At 38.6% G+C, this 26455-nt stretch overlaps 1 protein-coding gene across 2 annotated transcripts in view; it reads left to right on the top strand.

The window, feature by feature from the left end:
- Nucleotides 1-26455, top strand: part of Nalcn (sodium leak channel, non-selective) — a 261873-nt gene that overhangs the window by 56268 nt on the left and 179150 nt on the right. For both annotated transcript variants that reach the window (XM_075948960.1, XM_075948959.1), the window contains exons 8-9: nucleotides 18852-18994; nucleotides 19138-19242. In XM_075948960.1, coding sequence (XP_075805075.1) covers nucleotides 18852-18994; nucleotides 19138-19242 — 248 coding nt within the window. The remainder of the gene's footprint in view (nucleotides 1-18851; nucleotides 18995-19137; nucleotides 19243-26455) is intronic.

Genomic DNA, 26455 nt, shown 5'->3' with positions numbered 1-26455 from the left:
TGCAAGGTTTTGCTGCATGGAGGCTGCTCATTGGTCCTGGCCACCCAGCCATGAAATAATCACACAGAAACTGTATTATTTAAATAACTGCTTGGCCCATTAGCTTTGGCTTCTTATTGGCTAACTCTTACTTCTTAGTTTAATCAATCTCCATGAATCTGTGTCTCACCACATGACAGTGGCTTACTGGCAAAGTTTCAAAGTGTCCGACTCTGTCAGCAGCTCCATGGTGACTCTCTCTCTGCCTTCCTTCTCCCAGCATTCAGTCTAGTTTTCCCCACCTCCCTAAGTTCTGTCCTATCAACTAGGCCAAGGCAGTTTCTTTATTCATTAGCCAATAAAAGCAACACATAGACAGAAGGACCTCCCACACCAAAGTTTATTTTCCTAAATTTCAAACATCAAATTTCGGATGAAAATAATAATTTGACAGAATTCTTTATACTCATTCACATTCTCAAAACCATCTAAATTCAGCCTTGTCTCCCAATACTTGTATGTTATATATACACAGATCTTCTTTTATGGAATAAATGAATTTTTACAAATGTGTCTTGTTTATTTAATATACTTTGTTCAATGCATGAGTAAAACATACACATTCCAGAAATCCTAACAACATATAACAAGAACAACAACATAACAGTAAACATTCTCAAAATCATAGGTTTCATGTTTTTTTTTTAAAAAAAAGTGAAGTTAAATGTAGCATAGTCGTTTACATTATTACATCTTTTAAATTCAGAAGGTAATTTATTTTCTGATTATGACTCAAAGAACAAGATTTTGTCCCACAGCAGTGTAATTATGGCCACTTCTAACACCTAGACTATGGAACCAATACCAAATGAGTAACTGGGACAAAATACTGAATTCCCTCATTTCCACAGCATCTCCAAACTAAGTTAGCTTGTCTGAGGCTCCTCAAGTCATCCCGTGAGTCATCATATGTGCAAGTTACGCACATCAAACTCTGTTATTTATAGCAAAATAATGTTTCCTTTAAAATATTTTTGTTTGCATAATAAAACAAATGGAAATAAACTTCATAATCAACAAAAAATCTAAATATTAGGTGAAACACTTTCAGTCTATAATAGAAAACAATTTGACATCCCCTCAAAAAATTTTACCTTGTTTGATATGGAGAAATTCCTAAGGGAGCCTAAATGGAGGAAATGCCTTGAATAGTTGTGTGTCAATAAAATATTCACAAATGTCTATGAAAATTAAAGCTAAATATTCAAGGTACTTTTAGCTTAGTTTATTTAAAAAATAAAGAGATATTTAAAGGTCCAAGATGCCATAAAAACATTATTTTTAGCATCCAAAATTAACTTAATTGTGTGCATCTAACTATGAAGCAATTTTTCCCTATCCATTTCATGAAATATACAGGAGGGCATCATTTTAAAATCACTCAGTCAGTCCTTTTAAGATATTAAAAAAAACAGGGAAATGTAGTGTGAACACATTTTCCCTCTTACAATATATGCAAAACATTTTAAAAAGGGTTTCAAGGGCAAAAGTATTAACTAGTATTTTTTTTTTTACTGGAAATCACAGAACTGATAGATTGCTGATGGTTTCATCCAAGAAAAATTTGGTGTTTGAATTTATAAAATACAAACATGTTTCTTTACTGGACCTCAGGTAATATATTCATCACTGATAGAAGTCAGGGAAGGTAAATATGAAAATGAAATATTATTTGAAAACATGGGCATAAATATGCAATTTTGAGAAATCACCCATATTTCTGTCAAGCTAAATAGCCAGTGTCAGTATTGCCTGCGGATAGAGAATAAATCTAGAAGGTTTTGCTGAACAGAATGTTTCTCTTGAAGATTTAAATAAAATGTCTGAGTACCTCTTTTTGGCTCCTAAAGATAATGAATGCAGATCAATTAGATTAAAGTTCATTTGAATTTAGAGGGATAGTATAATAGAGAATTTAACCTGCTTTCCAATCAATGTGGCAAGCATGACTGTTTACTTGTCTGTAAGAGACAAAGAGGAGGAACATATTTTATTTTTACTGGAAGAGCACTGTTTTGCCGATCATTTGCACCTTAAGAATCACTTTCAGTACATGATCACTGATCCACCCAACCCCCCAACTATTCAGTTCCATTCGTTCCTTTTGGGAGTGACAGAGCAGCTGTGACTTGGGTGTTGGGCAACATCAGCTACGCGTTTATCCACACACACAGCAATGCATGGAAAAAAGGAAGAAGGAAAGCAGAAGCCTGATTCCACCCTCACTGATTTCATGGGAGATTTGGGGACTTGAAACAGACCAGGAACATGTTAAATAAGAAGAAAAGCAGGATGGGCACCTGACTCTGAGTACTCACCAGGGAAGGGTTCTTCCAATTTCCCTACTGATGTAACATCTCGTTTTTCTGTTCATGCTGCCCTACCTCTGTACCTATTATGTAAAAAATACCACCATTAGGTCCGTTGTTATTAATTGATGTTAATAACTATAGTTGATAATTCACTGCCAATAATATCAATTTTAAGAGTAAGTTAATGCTAGATGTTTTAGTTCATGCTTACAAGTGATATGCACTTTCAAATTAGAACAGTTTTAATTTTTTATCTTAAATCAAAATAGAAATTCCTTTCACTTTTCAGATATAAATTTATCCAGCTAAGACTGGGATATAGATCTGTTGTATATAAATCTGTTATCACTCAGGAAAGATTCCCATGTTTTCTAAAGGATACAGTATGATATATCTTGTTGAAATTACATGAATTCTACAAGACCCTCTCTCAAAGCAATGTTATCAATAGTCTGTCTCTCCATTCATCTATCTAACCATCCATCCATCCATCCATTTATCCATCCATCCAATAGCCTTTCATAAACATCTTCAAAAAGAGAGTAATTCAGATTGGAACTGAGGCCTTTTCAAGGAAGATAGGCAAACCTTTGGCCATTTCCACCTTTTTCAAATTTGCATAGAATCTGAACTCTTTATTCAAGATCATGTTATGATTTGACATTTTTTTCTGTCCCACAGTCAAAGCCACCATGTCTTCTTGCTAGTTTAATAATTGTATGAATCAATTTCTTATTTTCAGCAAGTTTTAAAGAATTTTATAATTTATTTAATGGTAATGAAGTAATTTAAACAAATACATTAGAGAAATTATATTGGTTTTGTATTGTTTCAATCTTCAAAATGCTATATTTCCCTTTCCCCCTTTCATTTGTAAGATTTGTCTTCCGATTAGCAAAGTCTATCCTTAGGGCTTTGATGAGGTAACTTTGATGTAGCATTCGTATTGCATCCCCTAACATTGTCCTTCACACATCTATGGGAAGTTTGATGACTGGTGGGTATACTCTTGGTTAAAAACTTGAATACAAACAATCTGTGTGATTTTATAAGCATCCTAATGAAAACTGTATTTATGACCCTTCCTTCAGGATCCTGCTTGCTACTTTTGTGTTTGTTGGATTAGAGAGAACAGAGACCCCAGTGGTCCCCCGGTTTCTGAAGTCAGGGCTGGCAATGAGAGGTACTATCCTGCAATAAGGTAGCATGCTTGAGTTTTTCAGGAGAATGGGACATTTGAGGTGATAGAACTACACGAGCTGTAGATGCAGACACCATCTGTCACAGAGAAAACACATTAGCAAAAGCCACCTGTTCTTACATTGTCTTGCCCTTGCCCAAAAATTTTATATTTGCTCTCATGTTTGCTTACTATTTCTGAGTCCCGAAGTTATCTAGTGACGAATGGAACTTTTCTTTGGCACACTCCGTATATTAATGTTTTGTCTTCTGTCGGGTTTGTGACTATTTCATTTACAGTATGCGGGAATGTATTTCTTTACTAATTTTCTGTCAGTGTCCTTAAAGGCCAATCAATTATGTGAGGAAATTTTTAATTCTCTTTTCAACAATAATTTATTATGGACACACTCTATTTGTTCAGACTAGTCAAAAATAGGCACAAATAGGCAAATATCCTTGCTTTCAAGTAGTGTAGTTCTCTGGAAACTTCTTAATGGGTTCTGCATCTCCCAGGAGATTCTAAATCCAGGAAAATTTGCAATAAAGGTTAGCCAGGAATTCTTCCTTTAATTAAATGTGTGGTGACTGTGGAGGGGCAAGCCGGGAGGGTCTCTGGAGGAAGAATGTGCAAAACAAAGAAAAACCGTAGTGCCAAGGCTCTGATTTAGAAAGCATGTTGGATACTCCGCTCTAATACAAATGAAACAAGGAAGGAAAAGCAGAATGTGAAGTCTCAGAAAGGCAGCAAGCGACCCATCAAGAAGAGCCTGGCAGGTTAGTGTAGGGCCTGGCCCTGTCCTATAGATAAGTTGGGATGGCACAGGAGCCATTCCCAGTGGAGGGGGAAAACACTGGTCAGAACCCACCAGTGTGCCAGACAAGGAACACTCACAACAAAAAGGATAACTGAAGCCACCAAGTAGAAGAAGCCATCAGTATCCTACTGTGAGAGCAATAATGGCGGTTCAGACCTAAGGGTGAGGGAGAAGCCTCAGAGGAAGAAGTATGAATGGCTGTGCCTGCTCCTTGTGAGACATTTACTGATAAATAATGATGGTGTGTGTGTGTGTGTGTGTGTGTGTGTGTGTGTGTGTGTGTGTATGTGTGTGTAAAGAGAAGAATTATCCCAAGTTACTGTTGTTCCCTGAAGAACATGAGGAGGAAATGTTAAGTTAAAGCAGCATATTTATATCTGAAATTATTATCATGATTTTTTTCATTTACTTTTTAATTTTTTAATTAAAATATATTTACATCATTTCCCCCACTCTTTCCCATAAACCCTTTCTTTCAAACCCATGACCTTTATTTCTTTGTCATTTCATATATATATATACATATGTATTCAAAATATATAAATATTATTTGCTCAGTATATATAAAGTTATTTATATGTATACGATTTCAAGGCTTATTTTTAAAACAGCATTGAATAATGAAAGGGACACATATTTTAATCTTTGAAAGTTACTTACTTTGGTGCAGCAATGGGTCAGTGACACTTTGTCAAAAATACAAAGCCTGCAACAGCTGAGAAAAGGATATTTCCTAAAAGAGTAAAGTGTTCAAATTTGCCAAATTCTCCTTAAACTGAGTGGTCGGCTGAAGTGGCCAGTGAATATTGTGATCAGTTGTCGTTAACTCTTGAAGGCCTCACTCCATCTTTGTGAGCATAGCTGTGAGCTCAAAATATTTGCAGTGGTTTTTCAAAATCTTCCTGTCCCAGTAATAAAAAATCTCTCATACCTCCTGGCCTAGAATAACAGGCTTGAGGGTCCTTCTGAATGTGTGGATTCTGTGACTTTGTTTTATTTTGGTACTTTTGAATTTTGTGTGTAAAAGCAGCTCTGTGTGTGTGTGTGTGTGTGTGTGTGTATGTGTGTGTGTGTGTGTGTGTGTGTGTGTGTGTGTGTGTGTGTGAATGCCTGTTTGTCTGCAGATGTATTATTGTCACTACTTTATTTATGTTAACATTTTTTCAATAAGAAATAACACTTTTTGGGCAAGGTTTGTAGAGCCTTGAAATGAGACTAACTATAACTCTTATTGAAAAAATAACTTATCACTTCATGTCTTGAATCTTGCCATTAGTTAAGAAACCAAAATGTTATCCATAAAAACTAATGATCGATCCCATGTATAAAGTGTCTCTTTTTTTAACATTGCAAGAAATCTTAAATGGGTCTTTATATGACATTAAGTTGTAAATATTGCATTGTTATTTTAGATCTATGGTGGGAATTCATCTGTGGGTTAAGGGTTTATGTGGAATATAATTTCTGTGGTTAGGCTTGCCTGTACTTACAGCAAGTTAATGGAGTGATTTTTGTGGAAACGGGAGCTATGTTGTGGAAAGTCATTGTGTATTTGCCTTGCTGTCTTTCCCAGAACTATTCATTCAGAACCTTGTATTTATAGGATCTTTGAAAATAATAACAGTATACTTCTCCTCCCCCAACTGACATTTCCATGAGGATCAAACACTGGAGAGACCGACTCAAGGCCATAACCTACTTTGTCTATGAGTCTATGCAGTAGTCTGGATTCACTGACCTGGACAGTCTAGATGCCTGAGCTCAGCCCGAGAAACTCATCTTGTGCGACAGTTGACCCCCCTAAACTCATCTTGTGTGGCAGTACGCCATTCTCTCTGGAATCCTTCTCAAGTCTCTGTGGTGTTGCTCTTTCCAGCTGCTGGGTCAGAGAAGGTCGTTTCTGTATATGAGTATGAAATTGCTCACTTCAGGAAGACGTTTGTCTCAAGGTTACCTCTATATACGAAATGCCAAAAAATATATAACACCAACCTGCGCTGGGCAGTCATATGCCAAGGAATAAGGGATAAACAAGTCTTGGGGCAATGTACAAGGAAAGATCTGTCAGAGCTTTACATTTTTAAGACATGACAACGTAAGTTAAAATGTGTTCAAAAATAGCATTTTATTATAATCACAGCCAACTTTACCTTTGTAAAGTATTTTCTTTATTTATTACTCCACCTCACAAGTAACTGTACTTGTACCACAGAACATGATAAAATAATCAGAATTCTTGTTGTTGCTACCGAATTCCCAGAAGTTCTATCCAAAAACTAAACAACAATTAGTTTTGAACTTTATATTGTTTTGGTTTTGACTTGTCTAACACATTGATGAAAGAAATATCTTGCTGGTTTTTAGGTTTTAAATCGTAAGAGTTGATTAAAATTCAGAGGATACCTAAAATCTGTTCAACTGCCTTTTTAGTAATCTGACAAACACAGAAAGAGTAGGGGGCAGATAAATGCTCCCTCAGCACGAACAGTGAATAACTGGTCCAAATGCACAAAGAGGAATTCGCCCCCCTCCTTTTGCCTTCCATTGCCCTAGTCTGTCTACTTTTAAAAGCAGAATTTTGCTTTCCAAAAATGTACCAGACAGGAATTTGTTCAAATTCCTCAAAACCAAGCCAGGAAAAGTTCAGAAGTTTTAGGCATGCATGGCAGAGTGGGAAGGGCATGTCTGTGGAAGCAAGCATGAATCATTGCAACACAGCTGCAGGGTTGTTCTCTTGGGCCAACTTAAGGGTATGGCTCAGCTTTATTGAGCCACAGTACCCTCGTTTTAAAATAAGAGACTGGTGAGAACAAACTTCTGTGGTGTTGATATAGTACAAAGCATAGAAAACACCTGCATTTTTTTTATAAGGAGTTGTTTTTTTTTTCTTTTTTTTTTTATTGAGAAAAGGAGAAAAAAAAACAAGTTTCCACCTCCTCCCAGCCTCCCATTTCCCTCCCCTTCCTCCCACCCTTCTCCCCCTCCTCCTCCCCCCACTCCTTTCCCCCTACCTCGCCAGTCCAAAGAGCAGTCAGGGTTTTCTGCCCTGTGGTAAGTCCTAGGTCCTCCCCCCTCCGTCCATATCTAGGAAGGTGAACATCCAAACTGGCTAGGCTCCCACAAAGCCAGCACATTACGTAGGATCAAAACCCCGTGCCATGTCCTTGGCGTCTCATCAGCCCTCATTGTTCGCCATGTTCAGAGAGTCCAGTTTTATCCCATGCTTTTTCAGTCACAGTCCAGCTGGCCTTGGTGAGCTCCCAATAGATCAGCTCCACTGTCTCAGTGGGTGGGTGCACCCCTCATGGTCCCGACTTCTTTGTTCAAGTTCTCCCTCCTTCTGCTCCTCATTGGGACCTTGGGAGCTCAGTCCAGTGCTCCAGTGTGGGTCTCTGTCTCTATCTCCATCCATCACCAGATGAAGGTTCTATGATGATATGCAAGATATTCGTCAGTATTGCTCTAGGATAGGGTCATTTCAGGTTCCCTATCCTCAGCTGCCCAAGGAACTAACTGGGGACCTCAGCTTGGGCACCTGGGAGCGCCTCTAGGGTCAATTCTCCTGCCCACCCTACAGTGGGTCCCTTAACTAAGAATTGTGGTTCCGTGCTCCCCTGTCCAACCTTCCTTTATCCCAATCCTCCTGTTTCTCCAAGGCCCCACCTCCTTCCCTTCTAACTTTTCTCTCCCCATCTCCCCTTACCCCCACCCCACCCCCAAGATCCCAATTTTCTCCCCGGCAATTTTGTCTACTTCCCTTAGCCAAGAGGATAACTATATGTTTTTCCTTGGGTTCCCCTTCTTACTTAGCTTCTTTAGATTCACCTATTGTAGACTCCGTGACCCTTATTTATGGCTAGAAACCAATTATGAGTGAGTACATCCCATGCTCATCTTTTTGGGTCTGGGATACCTCACTCAGGATAGTGTTTTCTATTTCCATCCATTTGCATGCAAAATTCGAGAAGTCATTGTTTTTTACCGCAGCGTAGTACTCTAATGTGTATATATTCCATACTTTCTTCATCCATTCTTCCATTGAAGGGCATCTAGGTTGTTTCCAGGTTCTGGCTATTACAAATAATACTGCTATGAACATAGTTGAACAAATGCTTTTGTCATATGATAGGGCATCTCTTGGGTATATTCCCAAGAGTGGTATTGCTGGGTCCAGGGGTAGGTTGATCCCGAATTTCCTGAGAAACCGAAACACTGACTTCCATAGTGGTTGCACAAGATTGCATTCCCACCAGCTATGGATGAGGGTACCCCTTCCTCCACAGCCTCTCCAACAAAGGCTATCCTTGGTGTTTTTGACTTTAGCCATTCTGACAGGTGTAAGATGATATCTCAAAGTTGTTTTGACTTGCATTTCCCTGATTGCTAAGGAAGTTGAGCACGACCTTAAGTGTCTTTTGGCCATTTGAACTTCTTCTGTTGAGAATTCTCTGTTCAGTTCAGTGCCCCATTTTTTAATTGGGTTAATTAGCATTTTAAAGTCTAGTTTCTTGAGTTCTCTATATATTTTGGAGATCAGACCTTTGTCTGTTGCGGGGTTGGTGAAGATCTTCTCCCAGTCAGTAGGTTGCCTTTTTGTCTTAGTGACAGTGTCCTTTGCTTTACAGAAGCTTCTCAGTTTTAGTAGGTCCCATTTATTCAATGTTGCCCTTAATGTCTGTGCTTCTGGGGTTATACCTAGGAAGCGATCTCCCATGCCCATCTGTTGTAGGGTATTTCCCACTTTCTCTTCTATCATTTTCAGTGTGTTCGGGCTGATATTGAGGTCTTTAATCCATTTGGACTTGAGTTTTGTGCACGGTGATAGATATGGGTCTATTTTCATTCTTCTACAGGTTGACATCCAGTTGTGCCAGCACCATTTGTTGAAGATGCTTTCTTTCTTCCATTGTATACTTTTAGCTCCTTTATCAAAAATGAGGTGTTCATAGGTTTGTGGGTTAAAATCCGGGTCTTCTATGCATTTTATAGCATGGTTCTTCTCTTGGTATTCTTCAGAAAGTACTAGGGAGCTCAGACTCACTGCCAGGTACTGTCCTGGTTGATACTATTGAATGGAACCCAAACTATTGGTTTTCTATCCTGAGGTATAGGTTGGTTAATTGTTTTCTATGAAACATTCATGAACCTCTGTAATGACTCAAGACAAAAACTGAGGCAATTCTCCGGCTATGTAGTCCAAGCAAGGATAACCCTAAACAAACTGCTCCTCATATGTCAAATATCTTATGAAAGAGCTCTCCCACAATATGCACAGAAAAGATAAAATATTCCTGTGTCACTTAAAACCTTACTAATTTGTGCTGGGTATTTGGTATGTGTCCATACAGCAATAGCAAACACACCGAAGGTTAAGAGAATTGGGAGCTGCACCTATCACTGTAGGAACTTATTTGTATTTGCTAAATATCCATTAGTATGAAGAAGGCAGGAAATGACCAAACAATAGGTTTGCACAATCGTTTGGCTCTATTTCCTTAGAAAGAGATGAAAGCTGAAGTGATCTCCTTGCTAATTTCATTGAATGAATTTGTTATGCTGGCTCATTAGAACCACACTGTCAGTATATCAGAAATTAATATTAATATTCTTACCCTTTAAAACACTGCAAAAATTTTCTTGTATGGTTAAACAGTGGTGGTTACAACTCAAGCAACTGATTTAAAACTGATTTGTAAGGCACACATACACAGGACTTGTGAATAACTTACACTGATTGGTGAGGAATAATGATTAGATGTACCTGATGAATAACTAATTAAATAAAAGATCATTTAAAGCTTTAAGTAAAGTTGTCATGTACTCTCTGTGTTGACCTTAACTAGCACTTCCAAGAGTGATTTTTATGGTATTCTGTTGTCTTCTTGAGAAGTCATAACTAGTTCATGTCATCTCATGAGCCATTCTGCAAAAACCTGACGGTTGTTTGGGATCCCCAGTCTAAACACCTGATAAGAAGGTGACTTTGTTGGCCAGATTATCTCAGGTGTGGTACGAAAATTTTGCTCACATGCCTAATGACAGCACAGAGAGACAATCCATTCTAAGAAGAAGAGGTAAGAAACAGTTGTCTAGAGCTCTTTGGCTCAGAATTTATTTGCTGTGATATAATATGATAGGCAGTTGAACCAAATTCTGTGAATGAGTTTTCACTCTTTTTCATTCCTTTTATATCTCACCAATTATTTATATATATGCACATGTATACACTATATATATATAGTGTTGCTAAATAGTTTGTTTTTAAAAAATCTAGAAGAAACACAAATAGATATTGAGGTACACAGAGTAAAAGTTATTAGTAGAGAGAAACAACAAATGTCTTTCTAAAGCTTCTAGCGCTGCATCTTGGGGTCAGCCAGCACAATCTTATCACAGTTCAGCCTTGATGCTACTGAGGCCTGTTTCAATTCCTACGTTGTTGCTATTCCTAGCATTGTGGCCATACCTTTACACATTTTTTCTTAGAACTCTCAGTTTAATCAAAGGTGTTCAAATATCCAGTCCTAATTTTTGAGTTGCAATGAAATTCTTACATGGTAGCTATCATGTTCTGGCTTCTTTGTCTAGGTTTCTTTTAACTGATTCCTAATAAACCTTTCAAAAATTGGTGGCAAAGCTAAAGTGCTACAGGTAATTGTGCTGCTTGCCCTTTGATAAAACATAGATGTTTCTAATTAATAGTGGTTTAATAGTGATTTAGTGCTATGGTGGTAGCAAGCAAGTATCATGATTGTCCTGGAGAATCTACGAGACCTCCAAGGCCAGCATGGTTGATCCAACATCATATGGATATGAAATCACGGACATGTAGAATGTTAGTTCGAGAAGGGAACAGAACAAGAGTTGTGGTAAGTGTGGGTTCATTAAATCCAATAGTAGAAAATAAATCCCAAGAAGCCCTTTTGATCTGAAACGATTGCTCCTCAAAGACAAACAGAGGGGTGCCTAGAAGTATTACTCTGTACCCCAAGGAAATTCTCTGTCTACCTGGAAAGTACCCAGTCACTGAAGGCAGGAAGTATTTGCATTGGCATGCAGCTTTGACATACCTGGAATGGTTTTAATTTAATACCCAAACCTCCCTGCCAATGTCAGCATCCAGACATGTCAACAGTTCTTTTCCATGTGTGAATAAAACCACTAAAGATCTCACTTCTTTCTGGAGGAATTTTCTCCTCATTATGGGGACGTTTAGTCAGCTTCTAAGTCAAAAGAAATATTTTTCAACCAATAAATTGTATTGCCTATAAGATTTTTAACTTAAGAAAATATAAGTAAACATACGCATTCATTTTTTTCTATATCCTCCGATTTTACTGCAAAGTTTTAGTGCTGCAGACTGAGAGGTCTCAGGTGACTTATTTATTTCAGCAGTGAGACACAGTTGTGCCACCTTCACAAAACCAAGGGTGAGAAACATTAGTACATTTCATAAGTTTATATGTGTGTTCCAGAGCCTTCATGTGTATACCACATTAGTGCAAGTACCCATGAAGGCCAGAGGAGGGTGTTGGTCTGCTAGAACTGGAGTTACAGGCAGTTATGAGCCACCGTGTCGGTGCTTGGAATCAATTCCATGTCCTCTGGAGGTGCAGCGAGTGCTCCGAACTACTGAGTCATACATATCCTTATCGCCTCTAAATATATTTTTAAGTACCCATGATGAACTAAAGCCTTTTGCGTTTGTTTCACATTCAAGAATAATAAATTAAAAAGTATCTTGTTTTGCTTCAGCTTGTGCTTTGCTATTTTGAGGGCCATTTTCAAGCTGAGTGCATAGTACTTGGTAGTTGGGTATGCAGAACAGTGGTGTTAATGATAATTACCATTATGAGGTTATATCAGTCATCACAGGGAAAGTACTTGAGTTAATTATGTGCAGGATACACGTTAGTGAAATTAAACATGATTTCAAGAAGGTTCATGAAGGTTTTCCTTGTTAGGATAAATTATTCATTAGAAGAAATTCAAAAGGTGACATCATTCCAAATAATCTCATTTTAGCTGATATATTGTTCAATAAATTTCTGCAATTTTGGATAGCCCTTCTTGTCTTCTTAACTCTATGTTAATGTTCTCATTTCCTGAAAGTGAATACATTCAGAACTGGGTGGAAAGCTTTATTGTCTTTAGTAAAGATGTCAGCCTTAAAAAATACATGTCTTGCCCTCCAGGCATGGTAGTACATGTCTGTAATCTGAGCACTTGGGCAAGAGGATCAGGAGTTTGGAGCAAGCCCGAACTGTATGAGACACTGTCTCAAAAGAACAAACATAAACAAAAGGGGACAGACACACTTCTCTTTTACAAGGGTCTCACAAAAGAATTTGCCATCACCAGGGAACCTATTAATCTGAGTATGTATTGTAAATTCATGTGAAGAATAAATGTTGAAGTCTGAGAGATGTTGACCAAGCCTAAAATCCCCAGAACCTCAGTAAATGCTGTACATGGCAGTGTGTGTCTGTAACCCCAGTACTGGAAGTAGGCAGAGACAGGTGGACTTCAGAGATCCCTGGCCTGAAGTATGATTATTAAAACCTCTGAGAGAGAAACTGGGGTTCAACCTGAACACCAGGAAAGCAAATCAGCCAGCCCTTGGCTCTTACCTCAACCTCAGCCTCAAAATAGCGATCCTGCCTCCAGGAATCTCAGAATGAGACTGTGTCTGCTGAGAGCTGTTTTCTTCCATTTTATAATACTCTCTAGTTCTGGCATTAAAGGTGTGCACCACTGGGATTAAAGGCATGCACCGCCCAATTTCTTTCTACGGTCGTTAGTGTGGCTACCAGGATTATATGTGTGAGTTACCACTGCCTGGCTATAAGGCTAACCAGTATGCCTGTTCTACTCTCCCAAAGTTCAAATCCTCAGCACCCCTGTAAAAGCCAGGTGTGGTCTGGCATGCCTATGACTCCAGTGTTAAAGGAGCAGAGATAGGTGGATCCTCTGAGTTCCTTTGCCAGCCAACCGAGGCAAAGTGGTGAGATTCTGGTTAATAATCACATGTCTCAAAGAGTTAGGCAATGTGGTGAGAGCTGAAGAAACCAGGCATCTTCATCTAGCCTTTGTTTGAGTGCACAATGGTGCACACATATACCACCCAAACATACAACACCACACACACACACACACACACACACACACACACACACCTACTAACCCTAGAAAGGGAACCCATGACAGACCAAATAATGATTAGAATAAAATCCAATTTGATGAACCAGTGGGTTTTTGGTGGGATTATTAACAAGAACCAGGAGTGTGAATGAAAAGTGACTTGCAGGAGCACAGATGACTCAAAATCAGTTGCATCATCAAAAGCCCACCGAGCACAGGGCAAGTCGTACCCTTAAAGCTCTCTACACACTACGAAGGTAGCTTGACTGGTTCAACTTGTCTGAGGAATCTCTTCTTGAGAGCAGGGATGGTCAGAGTTCCCTTCCCCAGAAGTTGCTTACTTCTTCTATAAGTTGTGTAGAGGCTCTGTAGAATCTTCCATATCCTGCTTTCCCAGATGTGTAATATTTTGTTTACCTCCTGATTCTCCAGAGCCTCCAACAATTTCCTTGAGGGATTATTTCAATGCAGAGGAACCTACTATACAACACACACACACACACAAATGATTAAATAGTATATAAATATAAATATTAAGACATAAAGCAATGCACACAATCCTAAAAATAATCAAAACAGAAGGTAATATACCCATATTCAGGCTATAAAATCATGCTGCTCTAGATCCTAATGCAGAGACACCCTATCGACAGTTCCAAGGTAAGTATTTACTGTCAACATATAGATTTGGACTCTTCTTTTATGATGAACTCCAATCACAGGTAGAAGTGATCAAAAAAGAATGAATGGAATTGAAGACAGTGAGCCATTGGTGATTACTGTAATAACTTAATTTGTGTCTGGAGGATTTGAAGTACCAGAATGTTTTTGGAACATACTTTATTATTTTCCACAATAGAATGCATTGTATTTCCAGGTACTATCATAGAATTGTTATTCATTTAACAAAAATGTGGCTGTTTTAGCAAGAAATTATACTTTCATAATGAAAATTGACTAAAAAATACAATGAAGCATTATCTAAAGAAAATACTTTCTAAGTATCAATGTTTTCCCATATTTTCTCTTATTGTGGAGCATGGACTTTGAAGATTATGTATGTACACACATATTTTAAATTATATTTAAAAATCAAGAATGCATCCACTATAAGATCATTCCATTTGCTTCCAAATTATATGTGAAATAATCGCATTAAGCAAGAAGGGATTTTTGTTTCAAAAAGCAAATATTTGAGAAATATTATTATATGTCTTAAGATCTATGTGATCTAGGGGCTGGGGAGATAGCTTGGTCAATAAAGTGAATAAGACAAAACCAAAGGACCTGAGTTTGCTCCACAGTACTCATGCGAAAAATCAGACGTGGCAGTGCCAGGAGGTAAAGACAAGCTGATCTCTTGGGCTTACTGGCCAAGCAGCCTACGCTAATGTGGGGGAGGGGATTCCAGTGAGTGGCTGCTTCAAAAAACAAACAAGCAAAAGCAAACACACACACACACAAAGGATGATGGGTACCGGGAAGCAGTCCTCAAGTTTTACATCTGGCCTACATATGCACACACATATGTGCAAACACAAATACATATGTACATACACATAGATGCATGTACACATACATATATATACACACACACACATATATATATATATACACACACACACACACACAATCACAGACGATATGATCAGTGTTTAATTTATTGTTATTTCCTCAGTATTTCTTAATGCCCGGAACAGAAACAAATGTGTTTTAAGATCAGGGTGGTCATAGTAATGAACTGACAGAATTTATGTCTTTTTGGGAGTTCTGGCGACTGTCTCTTTATGTTCCTTGGAGCAGAGTGGCTGAGTCCCCTGCATAGCAGAACAGGAGACTGATGAGAAGCCAGAGGAAAGCAATATGGGACAGACAGACAGCAGAGCACAGACGCCCCAGTGAACAGCCATGGCCTCTTTGCCCAGGGCCAGCAGCAGCCATGGAAAATGAATCCATGCATTTCCTTGTATCTTCTTTAAATCCTAGTCAGCCCTTTGAAGATCTTTCTAGAAGTATCTTTCTTTCCCTGCATTTTGCAAAACCAGAAGGTTAAGGAGGAGTGTTGCACTTTCTTGCCTTTGACCCATCAACCTTCTGGCCTGGTGAAGTTTACACGAGGCTGGGAGCATTTCTTTAAGCAGTCACCACTGTCCTGCTGTCTTTTTGTAATATTTCCAGTTTTCTATTTTATCAACACACCTCATTTTTGAACTTCTCTGTGCGTTATTACTGGCCTCAGCTTTTCACTTTGCTGGATGAGGAAAAGTGGAGAGAAAACCTCAAGATTACATATTGCAGAAACTATTTTGCCCTTAATTCCAAATAGAATCTTCCCTGTAGATGTAATACAGACAGGCTTGAGCAGGGAGATTGGAGGGGGGGGTAATTTTGTGTTGACAATCCCAGTTTTAACAGAAAATGAACCACTGGTGGAGCTGTTAAACTTTAATAGTGGTTCATAATGGATTTCTGCAGCCACTTTTCTGTTTTCCTTCAATAACTAGAAAGAAATAATGGGACATAAGTTGTTTATATTAAAATTGTCCTTTGTATTAAGTCTACACAGGTAAAAGTGCTGCACGTATTCAGAACATTCACTGGCTGGGCAATTACTGTTTTCTTTCTGGTATTTCGTTGTTTGTCCATGCTGCCAAGGCATAAGCCGTGTGTGTGTGTGTGTGTGTGTGTGTGTACATCTGTGAAAGTCATCTTGTATAAGCTCTTTGATATGTTACAGAATCATCATCCATAAAAGAATAGACTTTGTTCAAATAAACATAACAATGGGAAAAAAATTTCTTCTTACACTCTAATCTCAAGTAAGAAAAAAATAGTGCATGACATTAAAAAAATTTAGGTGTGTGTGACCTGATAAGTGAGTTCAATTCTGGTCCTATCACTGTTTCAGCTCAAGATATTTGATAACTAGCAACCTTCAGTTTCCTTCTCTCCAAAAGGTACTTAATAGTTGATAATATTTACCCTTATCACCACTTATTCCTACATAAAGAGACAGAGACTCCCTTAGCTAAACATGTTTTATAAAACAAACTCTTATGGTAATAACTTACCAAAGTAAAAATGGAATCTTGTGTACCTTATTTTCCTAATTGTATGTGGAAGCTGGAAAGTCAGTCTCACAGAAGTCTACAATAATATAGCCTGTAAAGGATGTTGGGGAGTAATAGGTTTGTGCAGCCCGGTAGAAGCAACTTCTTATATCCAATGGCGTACTGATAACTGTGGCTGCAAACACGTGTGCATGTGTGTGTGTGTGTGTGTGTGTGTGTGTGTGTGTGTGCGTGTGTGTGTGCATGTGTGTGTGTGTGTGTGTGCATGTGCGTGTGTGTGTGTGTGTGCATGTGTGTGTGTGTGTGTGCATGTGTGTGTGTGTGTGTGTGTGTGCGTGTGTGTGTGCATGTGTGCGTGTGTGTGTGTGTGCATGTGCATGTGTGTGTGTGTGTGTGTGTGTGTGCATGTGCGTGTGTGTGCGTGATGATGATTATGCATACCACAATATGCATGTGGAGATCAAAGGACAATGTTTGGGAGGCAGTTTCTCCTTCCACCTTGTTTTGAGACAGGCACTGTCTTTTTTCTGTCATTGAACCGTGTATTCTGGGCTAGCTGGGCGGGTTTCCATCTCTATCTTACCACCTCACTATAAGAGTTCTGGTATTGCAGGTGCCTACCAGTGTATCAGATTTTTCCACATTGGTTCCAGGCAGGGATGGAACTCAGATGGTTAGTTTTTCTGTCTCAAATAGCTAAAAGAAAATTGGTCTAAATGCCAGTTACCTTCAGTTTATCATTATGTTACTTACATATGTGCATTAAAATGCTGTACCATATCCCATAAATATGCAAGCTAATAAAATGTATGTTGAACATAAATCTAAAATATTGCATTTAAAAACATATAACATATAAAACAAGTTACATTCTGCAGACAATATTCTATATAGAGTAATTTTTTTGTAGTGAAAATTCACTATATAGGACTCTATTGTCCTTCTCTCTGCTTTCCTTTCAGGCCTCTATTTCTCATTGTCTGCATTTTCAGTGACTTCCCATCATGCATCCCTGTGTGCAATGGAAATACATGCATTAGCACTGAATGCTTCCTTGTTTCTTCATGGCTCCCTTTCTTCCTCCAAACACACCAGACTCTTCCAAGCCTTCTTAGTTTGGTCATTCAGACACATAGATATCATAATTGCATTGTTTCTTATGATTTGAATGGTCATTGGTAAATATTGAATTTATTCTATAATAATTTAAGTCTTTATGCTGATTGAACTTACTGAAGTCATATATATCAGTTTTATGAACAATACACATCACATTTTATAAACAACTTTAAGTACATATCAGATTTTATGTTTATCATAAAGTATTATTGAACTGCAAGATTCTATTCTATATTGATGATGGTGGTGCCGGAAATGTCTTGAGAACTCATCATTTATCATTGTCAAGGCCATTCAGAAATTGTCAGTTAAAACTCACAACAGCAGGAGGCTGTACACAAAAGGTCACTGAGCTGAAAGGAATGGTGTTCTAGAAACTTGTTCCAGAGAGACTGGGTTAATTTCAATTCTCCAAACTATCATAATGAATCCTTGAATAAGTCTTTTAGTATCAATATGCTTTAGTCTCTGTAAAGCACCTCTTTGTGCTGTCAAGACAAAAATATGTCTTTTCCTGTTCAGTATCTCAGGTTCTCTTAAACTACAGTGTTCTATAGCTAGCCATGTATTTTAAATTTCATTGTCATTACCAGGCGTGTGTTCAATGAGATGCTAGTTCCTAGCACTACAAAGCATTAGCAGATAATTTACAGCCCCACACCTAAGCATCATGAATCTTGATGTGAGTTCCACCAAGTTAATTCCCAGAACCTGAAGTAGTTAAGTTCCCCAGTGAGAAAATGACTCCAGATACAACCGAATTCTCAGATTTACTTCATGCTAGTTAAAGGGGGGGCAGGTATTTCGAGCACCCTCACAGTACTTTTCAAGCCGCAAGTGCTGAGCTTTCATGCCACACAATCCTTGTGGTATTCTTCTATTCTACATGGTTTCAATGTTTATTTCATTTTCACTGTGCCAAGTTCCTTAAACATCTAAAGACATAATAGAAAGCTGTTCTGTTGTTGGTGATACTGAAATTACCCTGCCTTGAAGTCAGACACAACTTTACCCAAATCTTAAGAACTGCAAAATGCCACACATAATTTAAATCTCTTTTAGAGGAGATGCATTTATGGAGACAATGGGTGTGGATAACTATTGATTGTCTGAGACATGTTTTCTCGTTTCAAAAGCCAGTGGTGATTCCGTCTGCTGTTCTGTCTTGACAGGCACGAGTATATTCACAGTCTATGAGGCTTCGTCTCAGGAAGGCTGGGTGTTCCTCATGTATAGAGCAATTGACAGTTTCCCTCGGTGGCGTTCCTACTTCTATTTCATCACTCTGATTTTCTTCCTTGCCTGGCTTGTTAAGGTACGAGGAAAACAATGTGCTCACAGTGTGTCTATTTTATCATGTTCAGCATGTGTCTTCTTTTGTTTGATTTTATTGATCACTAGGTTTCTAGGTTTCTCCATCTCCAATGTTTGCTAAATGTGGTTTGCATTTCCTTTCAGAATGTGTTTATTGCCGTCATCATTGAGACCTTTGCAGAAATCAGAGTTCAATTTCAGCAAATGTGGGGAACTCGGAGCAGCACAACTTCAACTGCAACCACACAGGTATCTTTTTGGCGAGATGATCGCCATTCATTCAGCCTCAGGCCCCCCATCCTCATAGCAGTGAAGTCCTGGGAAAAGCTGCTGGAATGGGATGCTACAACGTGGTACTGTGGGAGAGTGGATTAAAAATACAAATGAAGTCCAAAGCCAGAACAGTCATCCCAGCCTTTTGCTGTGGTGTGGTGAAGGTCATCTTTAAAGAGCCATGCGTGACTTCAATGTAAAACTAAAATTGCCATCCATGCTTATTATGGCCTTTGATTTGATTCCAAGACCACAAGTTCACAAAGGCTTATTGAGTAAATATAGCAACTGAAAGTTTCTATTTTTATTGGCCTTCGTTAGTATTACCGCAAGTCTATACAGTGGTCCTTATATGGAGGATTAGAAGTGTTGGTGTCATAAATGTGTTTAATTGAGAACAAACCAATAAGGGAAGATGAAACTATAAAGAGGATTTCTCAATCCCCGTTGCACAACTGTGGTTCTTGAGACGTCATCGGTATTCAGTATGGTTTCCTTTTCCCAAAAATCTAGAGATAGCATGAAATATCACAAAAGCAGCAGAGCTTTCAACTATGTATGAGGCATTCTGATATCCTGTTATTTACTTATTTATTTTTGTTTTCACATTTTGTTGTTTAGAAACAGAAAGGGCAAGCTCGCATATCTTCTAGAAAGAATAGAAAGAGAGAAAAAGAAAAACCCAGAATTATTAATGAAACAGTTTAATGCTTTTAACAGTTTTTTGAGATTAAATTATGAAAAAAAATCTGTTTGAAAACGGTTGTATAGACTACTGGTGGAAAAGCCAAAGTGAAAATTTTATATTGAAGACCTTCTGATGAGACTTTCAGCAATCCTATGTTCAAGTGTTGCTAAATGCCACAGATACCAGAATTGTTCAGTCTTTGTTACAAGTAAAATAATGTCAGTATTATTCAAATTTGACAAAAATAATTCCAACTTCCACGAAAAGAAATTAATATGCTACACCGGCTAAGCCATCAATGCCATGCTATGACACTTTTGAAGAATCCACCCAGAAAGCCCCCATTCCTTATCTGGTCCCTGTTAGCCTACTGTGAGGTGGAACAGTTTCAGGTCTTCCCTTAGGTGACAGCCTCTTGGCAGGCATGTTTTCTTTGACATACATTGAGATGTAAATGGAACACAGAGCTGTGGATGCAGCTCTTACATGCAGCGCTCCCAGGCAATGACCTAAAATGTCCCTAAAACCATATTTTGCTTATTAAGTAACTCTGACTGATAAAAGTCACAGCTGGAAAAGTAAAGCGCCAAACCAGCTAGCAATTATAATAGAAGACAAAATGTGAAAATTTTGAACAAAGTCGTACAAAATTGCACTTAATGTGGAGGCATAAGTCAGAAATTCAAGAGGGAATGCGCCTGGATGTTCAGCAGAGGTAATCACACAGAGAACTGTGAAAAACCTTCATTAAGAAAAATGCTACTGCTGAGGACCTGGTTGCTAAGCAACCGAAGCTCCTGCAGGCTGCCTCTTGGTAAAATACCACTTAGGCAGCCTAGCAACTGGCCTCAGGCTCCACCCACCACTCAGTCACCACTTCTAAGAGGTCCCAGATGCTTTTATGTGTACAGAAGGGAGGCGGAACATTTGCCTGCCATGACGGTTACATTTGTAAAATCTAACCTAGCTCAGAGCCTGGACTTCTATTTCATTGGTTTAAGGCACTAAATCACAAGAGTCTGATTCGGAGAAAATAGGTTCCAAAGTGGTATAATCATGATGATTTTTATATGACACAAAGATTTTTGGACATGAAGTCATTTCTTGCCTTTATCTATAATGTGGGAAATTTATGATCACTGTGTTTTTCTCACCAAATAATTAAAGAAGACTGGGAATATTGTGTTTATCAATAATCCCCAAGTATGTAAATTTCCTATGACAATCATGGTCATAGAAATGTACACGTATATATGCATTCAGACACACATGTGTACATGATGAGGATATAGTAGACTTTTGGACATAGGCAGTCCACTAAGACTTGGCCCTAATATTTCAGAAGAAAAACAGAAACCATGATAAATTTTTTTTAAACTATCAAAGTAATATTTTTTTCATTTGAATGATCTGAGTAGCCACATAGAAACAAATTAAGGAAATACAAATTTTTAAGCTTTTGTGCATAGCATGTTATGGTGTGCAACAGCAAAATGAAGGGAAACCAGAAGGGATCCTTTCAGGTTCCTAATCATGGACCTGGCTGGCCTGTGCTGGGACTAATGACTCATTCCTGCATAGTTCTTGGGGTTGGTAACTGTTGTCACATACTCAGAGAGGGTGTATAGGGCAAAGGTTCACATTCCTATTACAAAATGTGCCTTTGTTAATCCTCAATAAAATTTCTCATGTCACCATATTTAGGGGTATGGCCCTACAATTGGATGTTAGTATGTGCTGATGTGAGCTAGGAAACCATTACATGCAGGAATTCTCCCTAATCCGGACCTTCACATCCCATACTGAACACCTCACTTTAGACACTTGCCATCTCTTCACCTAGATTGCTTAGGCTAAGGATAAGCTGATTTCACTTTGTCTAGAAAAAGGTTTAAGGATCCGTCAAAGCCCAGAGCCATGCCAACCACTTTTGCACTCTGTGTATACCAAGAGAGGACACAAAGGAGACAGCCCATGCATACCCGAATTTTATAAAAGTTCCATAGCCCAATGGCATCCTTTTGGAGATCTGGCAAATAAGCCTTAGGCTTTGTGGAGAGAACAGTATTCCTGAGACTTTCATCTGTGACTGAGCACTCTTGCCGACAGATGCTGTCTGAATTATCATTCTCTAGCTAAGCTACATGATGGATAAGGTGGAGTAGATGCAAGTAAAGGGGTGATTTTGAGTTGTTCCTTCTTTGCCTTCCTGTCAGCATCCTTAGAATTTGTCTAAATGAACTTCTGTAAGAATGTGCGCTCCTCAGCAAGAAAAGCAGAGACGCATAAATGAAAGACGCATGAGCAAAAAATGGAATTTATTCACCCAAAAGAAAAGAAACCTCCATATAACCTAATGCTCAACTTGAGGAAAAAATTGCTTGGTGTCCCAAAGCCAGCAATTTTCACATGAATAGGCATTACTCAGATGTGTGAGAAGGCCAGTAATGGATGCAGCTCAGAGAAGGGCTGTCCCAGATTGGTGTAACAGTGAGCTCTTTCCAGTGAGAAGCCTTGGGAGTGGATAAAGCATTTACCATAGGAAGTGAGGAGTGAAAATGAAGCCTTGTGAGACTGACTCCCTAAATGTGTTATTTTGCTGAATGTTTTTTTCTAATTCATTTTGACATAGAGTCTCACTCAATAGCCCAGGCAGACTTGAACATATAGTGGTCTTCCTTCAGCCTCCTGAGGGTTAGTCTCATGTGTATGTACTGACATTCATGGACTAAACATATTTGATAATAAATTTGAGCCAGGTAACCATGCTCATGAGTTTAATAAATAATCTGTTTTTAAATACTTAATTAAAAAAGAGCAGAGCAATTTCAAAATAAAATTTTTCTCCGCAGTATGTATGTATATATATATATGTGTGTGTGTGTGCACATTTTAGGTTTGTAATTTTAATTCACTTTTCTAAGATTCCCATTGCTTCTATTGTGATTTATCTGACCTCACGTCAATGGAAAACCTGATGACTGGGATGACAAGAGTATTCTTAACTATTTTGTAAATCAAGCTGCCCATCACAAAATTCCATCGTTTTTAAAGGAACAAGCTTGAGCTAATTCATGGGGCTGAAATCTTCATGCTTTCCCAACTGCTTGTACTGAGAGGGACATGTTCATGAGTGTCCCTTACATTGTGATGGATACTGTCACTCCCACTCATGATCGCTATACTATATCAACAGTGGCATTTAGCATAGCACAGTGACACTACAACATGCCTTACTCTATTCTTAAGAAGATGACACTTAATGCTGGCTGACAAGGTCTTCCTAAGTATATTGTTCCAATAAGTTTAACTGGAACATCTTTCCTAGAAGAAAGTTGTCTTAGTTAAAGTTTCTATTGCTGTGGAGAGACATTAGGACCACAGGAACTCTTATAAAGCAAAACAATTAATTTGGGATGGCTTAGAGGTTCAGAGGTTAGTTGAATGCCATCATCAAGAAGCACAGTGGCTCAAAGGCAGACATGGTGCTGGAGAAGGACCTGAGAGTTCTACATCTAGAACTGCAAGCAGCAGAAAGAGAGTTTGACACTGGATCTGGCTTCAGCATCTGAAGCCTCAAAGCCAACCCTCAGTGACACACTTCCTCCAACAAGGCCATACCTCCTAGTAGTGCCTTTCTCTATGGGCCTATGAGAACTATTTTCATTCAAATCATCAAATTCCATTCCCTGGCCCCAACAGGCTTGTAGCTGTACCATAGTCCATCTTCAAAAGTCCACATAGTCTTTAACAGTCTCAACACTGTTTAAAAGTCAAAAGTCTCTTCAGAGACTCGTGACAATCTCTAAACTGTAACCACCCTATAAAAACAAAATTGGGAACTTCCGACATACATTGGCATAGATATATACATTACAATTCCAAAAGAGAAGAAAGGAGCAGAGTTAGAAAATACTTGCTAGAACAATATTGAAAACCTGCTGGGGAAACTCCAAAATCTGCATCTCCATCTCTAGATGCCAAATGCTCTTCAAATCTCCAACTCCTTTCAGTTTTGTTGAGTGCAACATACTTCTTTCTTATGGACTGGTTCCACTTCCTGTTAGCAGCTTTCCTGGGCAGGTATCCCGTGACACTGGCCTTGTCAACATCTTGAGGCCTCCAAAGTAATCCAGGCTTCACATTCACGGCTTCACCCAATGGCCTCTCTGAGCTGTTAGTGATAACCCTGACTCATGTCTAGACTCAGCAGCTTTCCGTAGTCACAGAGGGAGTTTCTATAACCCCTTCCTTATATCCTTGACTCCAAATCCAAAATCACATGGCCAAAACTGCCAAGTTCTGCTGCGTGCTAGGGCTAGAACATGGCCTACTCATTCAATTACAATTTCACTAGCTTTCTGTGTTTGATGGTTTCCGTCACTGTCTAATCTTGGCTTAATCTGTAAACCATGGCTGGCCTTGAACTCAGAGATCTGCTAGCCTCTGCCTTCTGAGTACTAGGATTAAAGGTGTGCACCACTGTGCCTGGCCCTAAGCTTTTCTTTTATTCCTTTTCACTTTTCTTTAATTCTTTTTCGCAAATTGGAAGTTTAGATTGATCTGAGGTCACCGCTCTCTTTATTCCACTTAGCGTCAGGCTTTTCTCTAATCTGTTCACACTTCTTAGTGCTGCCTTTTTCCTCTGTACATTTTGTATTTTTCCTTGCTCAACTTGCTCCCTTTCATTATAGACCTGAACAAGACTGGCCATTAGCAGCCGTGTGACACAGTCAATGCTAGGTTGTTTTGAAATGTCCTCTGTAAAGCTGTTAATCCATAATTCTTTAATTTAGTCTCCTGCAGACTTTTTGGGAAAGGGTAAAAAGCAGCCACATTCTTCACCAAAATATTAAAAGAATGATCTCTAGGCCACCTGCTAATATCCTCCTCTGAGATGTCTTGAGCCAGGCCCTCACAGTCCAAATCACCCTCAGCACTACTGTTTCCCATGTCCCTACTAGATGACCCATTAAATTCTGCTTAAAGCATTTGGCTGCTTAAAGTTTAAAATGTCAGCAATGGTTACCTCTTGGGATATTGGTTGATTTTTATCTTATGCACATTTTTAGGATCACATTTTCGTGATAGAATCAGAAGGCGAGAGTCATATGATTAAAACACAGGAACCATTGCACATTTTACCTAAAACCACCTATGTTATATTCTACTGTATAGGCCAAATACTGAATATAAGCAGCATACGTGATGTAGATTTGTGTCCTTTCTGGGTAAAGCTGGCTGGCTCACTGGTCCAGGCTGCCAATGAGCGATCACTCACCATCACCTCTCTGCTCCACTTTGCACAGTCTCCCTTTCCATGGTTACGTAGAAGACTACGATGCCTCTTTAGCTGCAACTCTTACATTTATATCCAAGTCAGCAGAAAACAAATACAGGAAGAAAAATAAAGTTCTGCTTACAGTATATAGTCAACCACCCGGTCAAAATAAGCTTCTAGGAAAGGGTAGTAACGTTTCCCCTTTTTGGAGCCTTATAAAAATGCCCTGTCATTGGAAAACAAAGAATGACCACAGTCATGCCCAGAATCCTCCCAAGAGATCTGAGCCCCTTGGGATTTTTGTCTCCATCGGCTAGCCCAGTTTCAGTCTCAAAGATCTATAGTTATATTAACCAATCTAAATGTTGCATGATTTAGGTTCCAAAGAAAATGAGACACTTTTGCATTTCTGTTACTTTATTTCAAACGCAGGGGTGACCTACAGATAACACTTTTACTGACAGTTAAATTGATTCATTTGAGTTTGGTCTGCTGGAGAAAAATAATTTAGCATAGAAAATTAGTCTGCCCCAATGAAAGGAAATATCAGCCCCAGGAGTGCTTTGTGCCTTGACAAGACAGTATAGAAGGAACTGGCAGAGTGTTCTACGCTGGTGACTGACAGCATAGGTTTTGACATTTGCCTGTACAAAAAGAATCCCAGAATCCTGACAGGGTCTTTAAAGTTCCCTTTAGCTGGTTTGTTTTTCCAGCCAGTCTATATTCTCAGAATGGGTCCAGTCATGAAGGATGTACTTAGTTCTACAACCAAAAATAGCTTTTAAATTTTATTCTAAAGAGAAGGTGAGCTCTGTAATAGACATCTGGGGCTCACTATTTGTGATAACATCTCTGGTAAAGGAATCTTTGTGTAAATGTGCACCTCAATTGTTTCATTTAAAATTTAGATATGTGGCCTGTGAGGTTATGCACTTATTTCCCATTTTAAATCATGATAGAAACTTTCCTTGCTGCAAATGAACTACAATCTCTCTGGTTAGTGTTTGAAAGTATGATTATGACACATAGGTAATGATCCATGTACTGTGTCACTCAGATTTCCGTTAATGATTTCTGTTTACAATATGGGGGTCAGACCAACATAAAGCCATAAGTATTAGTAACAATGAAAATGTTTAGTGTATAAAAAACAGACTTTGGGCAGAAACAAAACAGTGGATTATTATGGTTAACATCTTTATTTTTTTAAGAAAACTATA

This window comes from Microtus pennsylvanicus, chromosome 15 (genome assembly GCF_037038515.1).
Source record: "Microtus pennsylvanicus isolate mMicPen1 chromosome 15, mMicPen1.hap1, whole genome shotgun sequence".
In the NCBI taxonomy this organism is placed as follows: Eukaryota; Metazoa; Chordata; class Mammalia; order Rodentia; family Cricetidae; genus Microtus; species Microtus pennsylvanicus.
The sequence above is the reverse complement of the archived record's forward strand: the minus strand, read 5'-3'. Positions and strand labels throughout refer to the sequence as shown.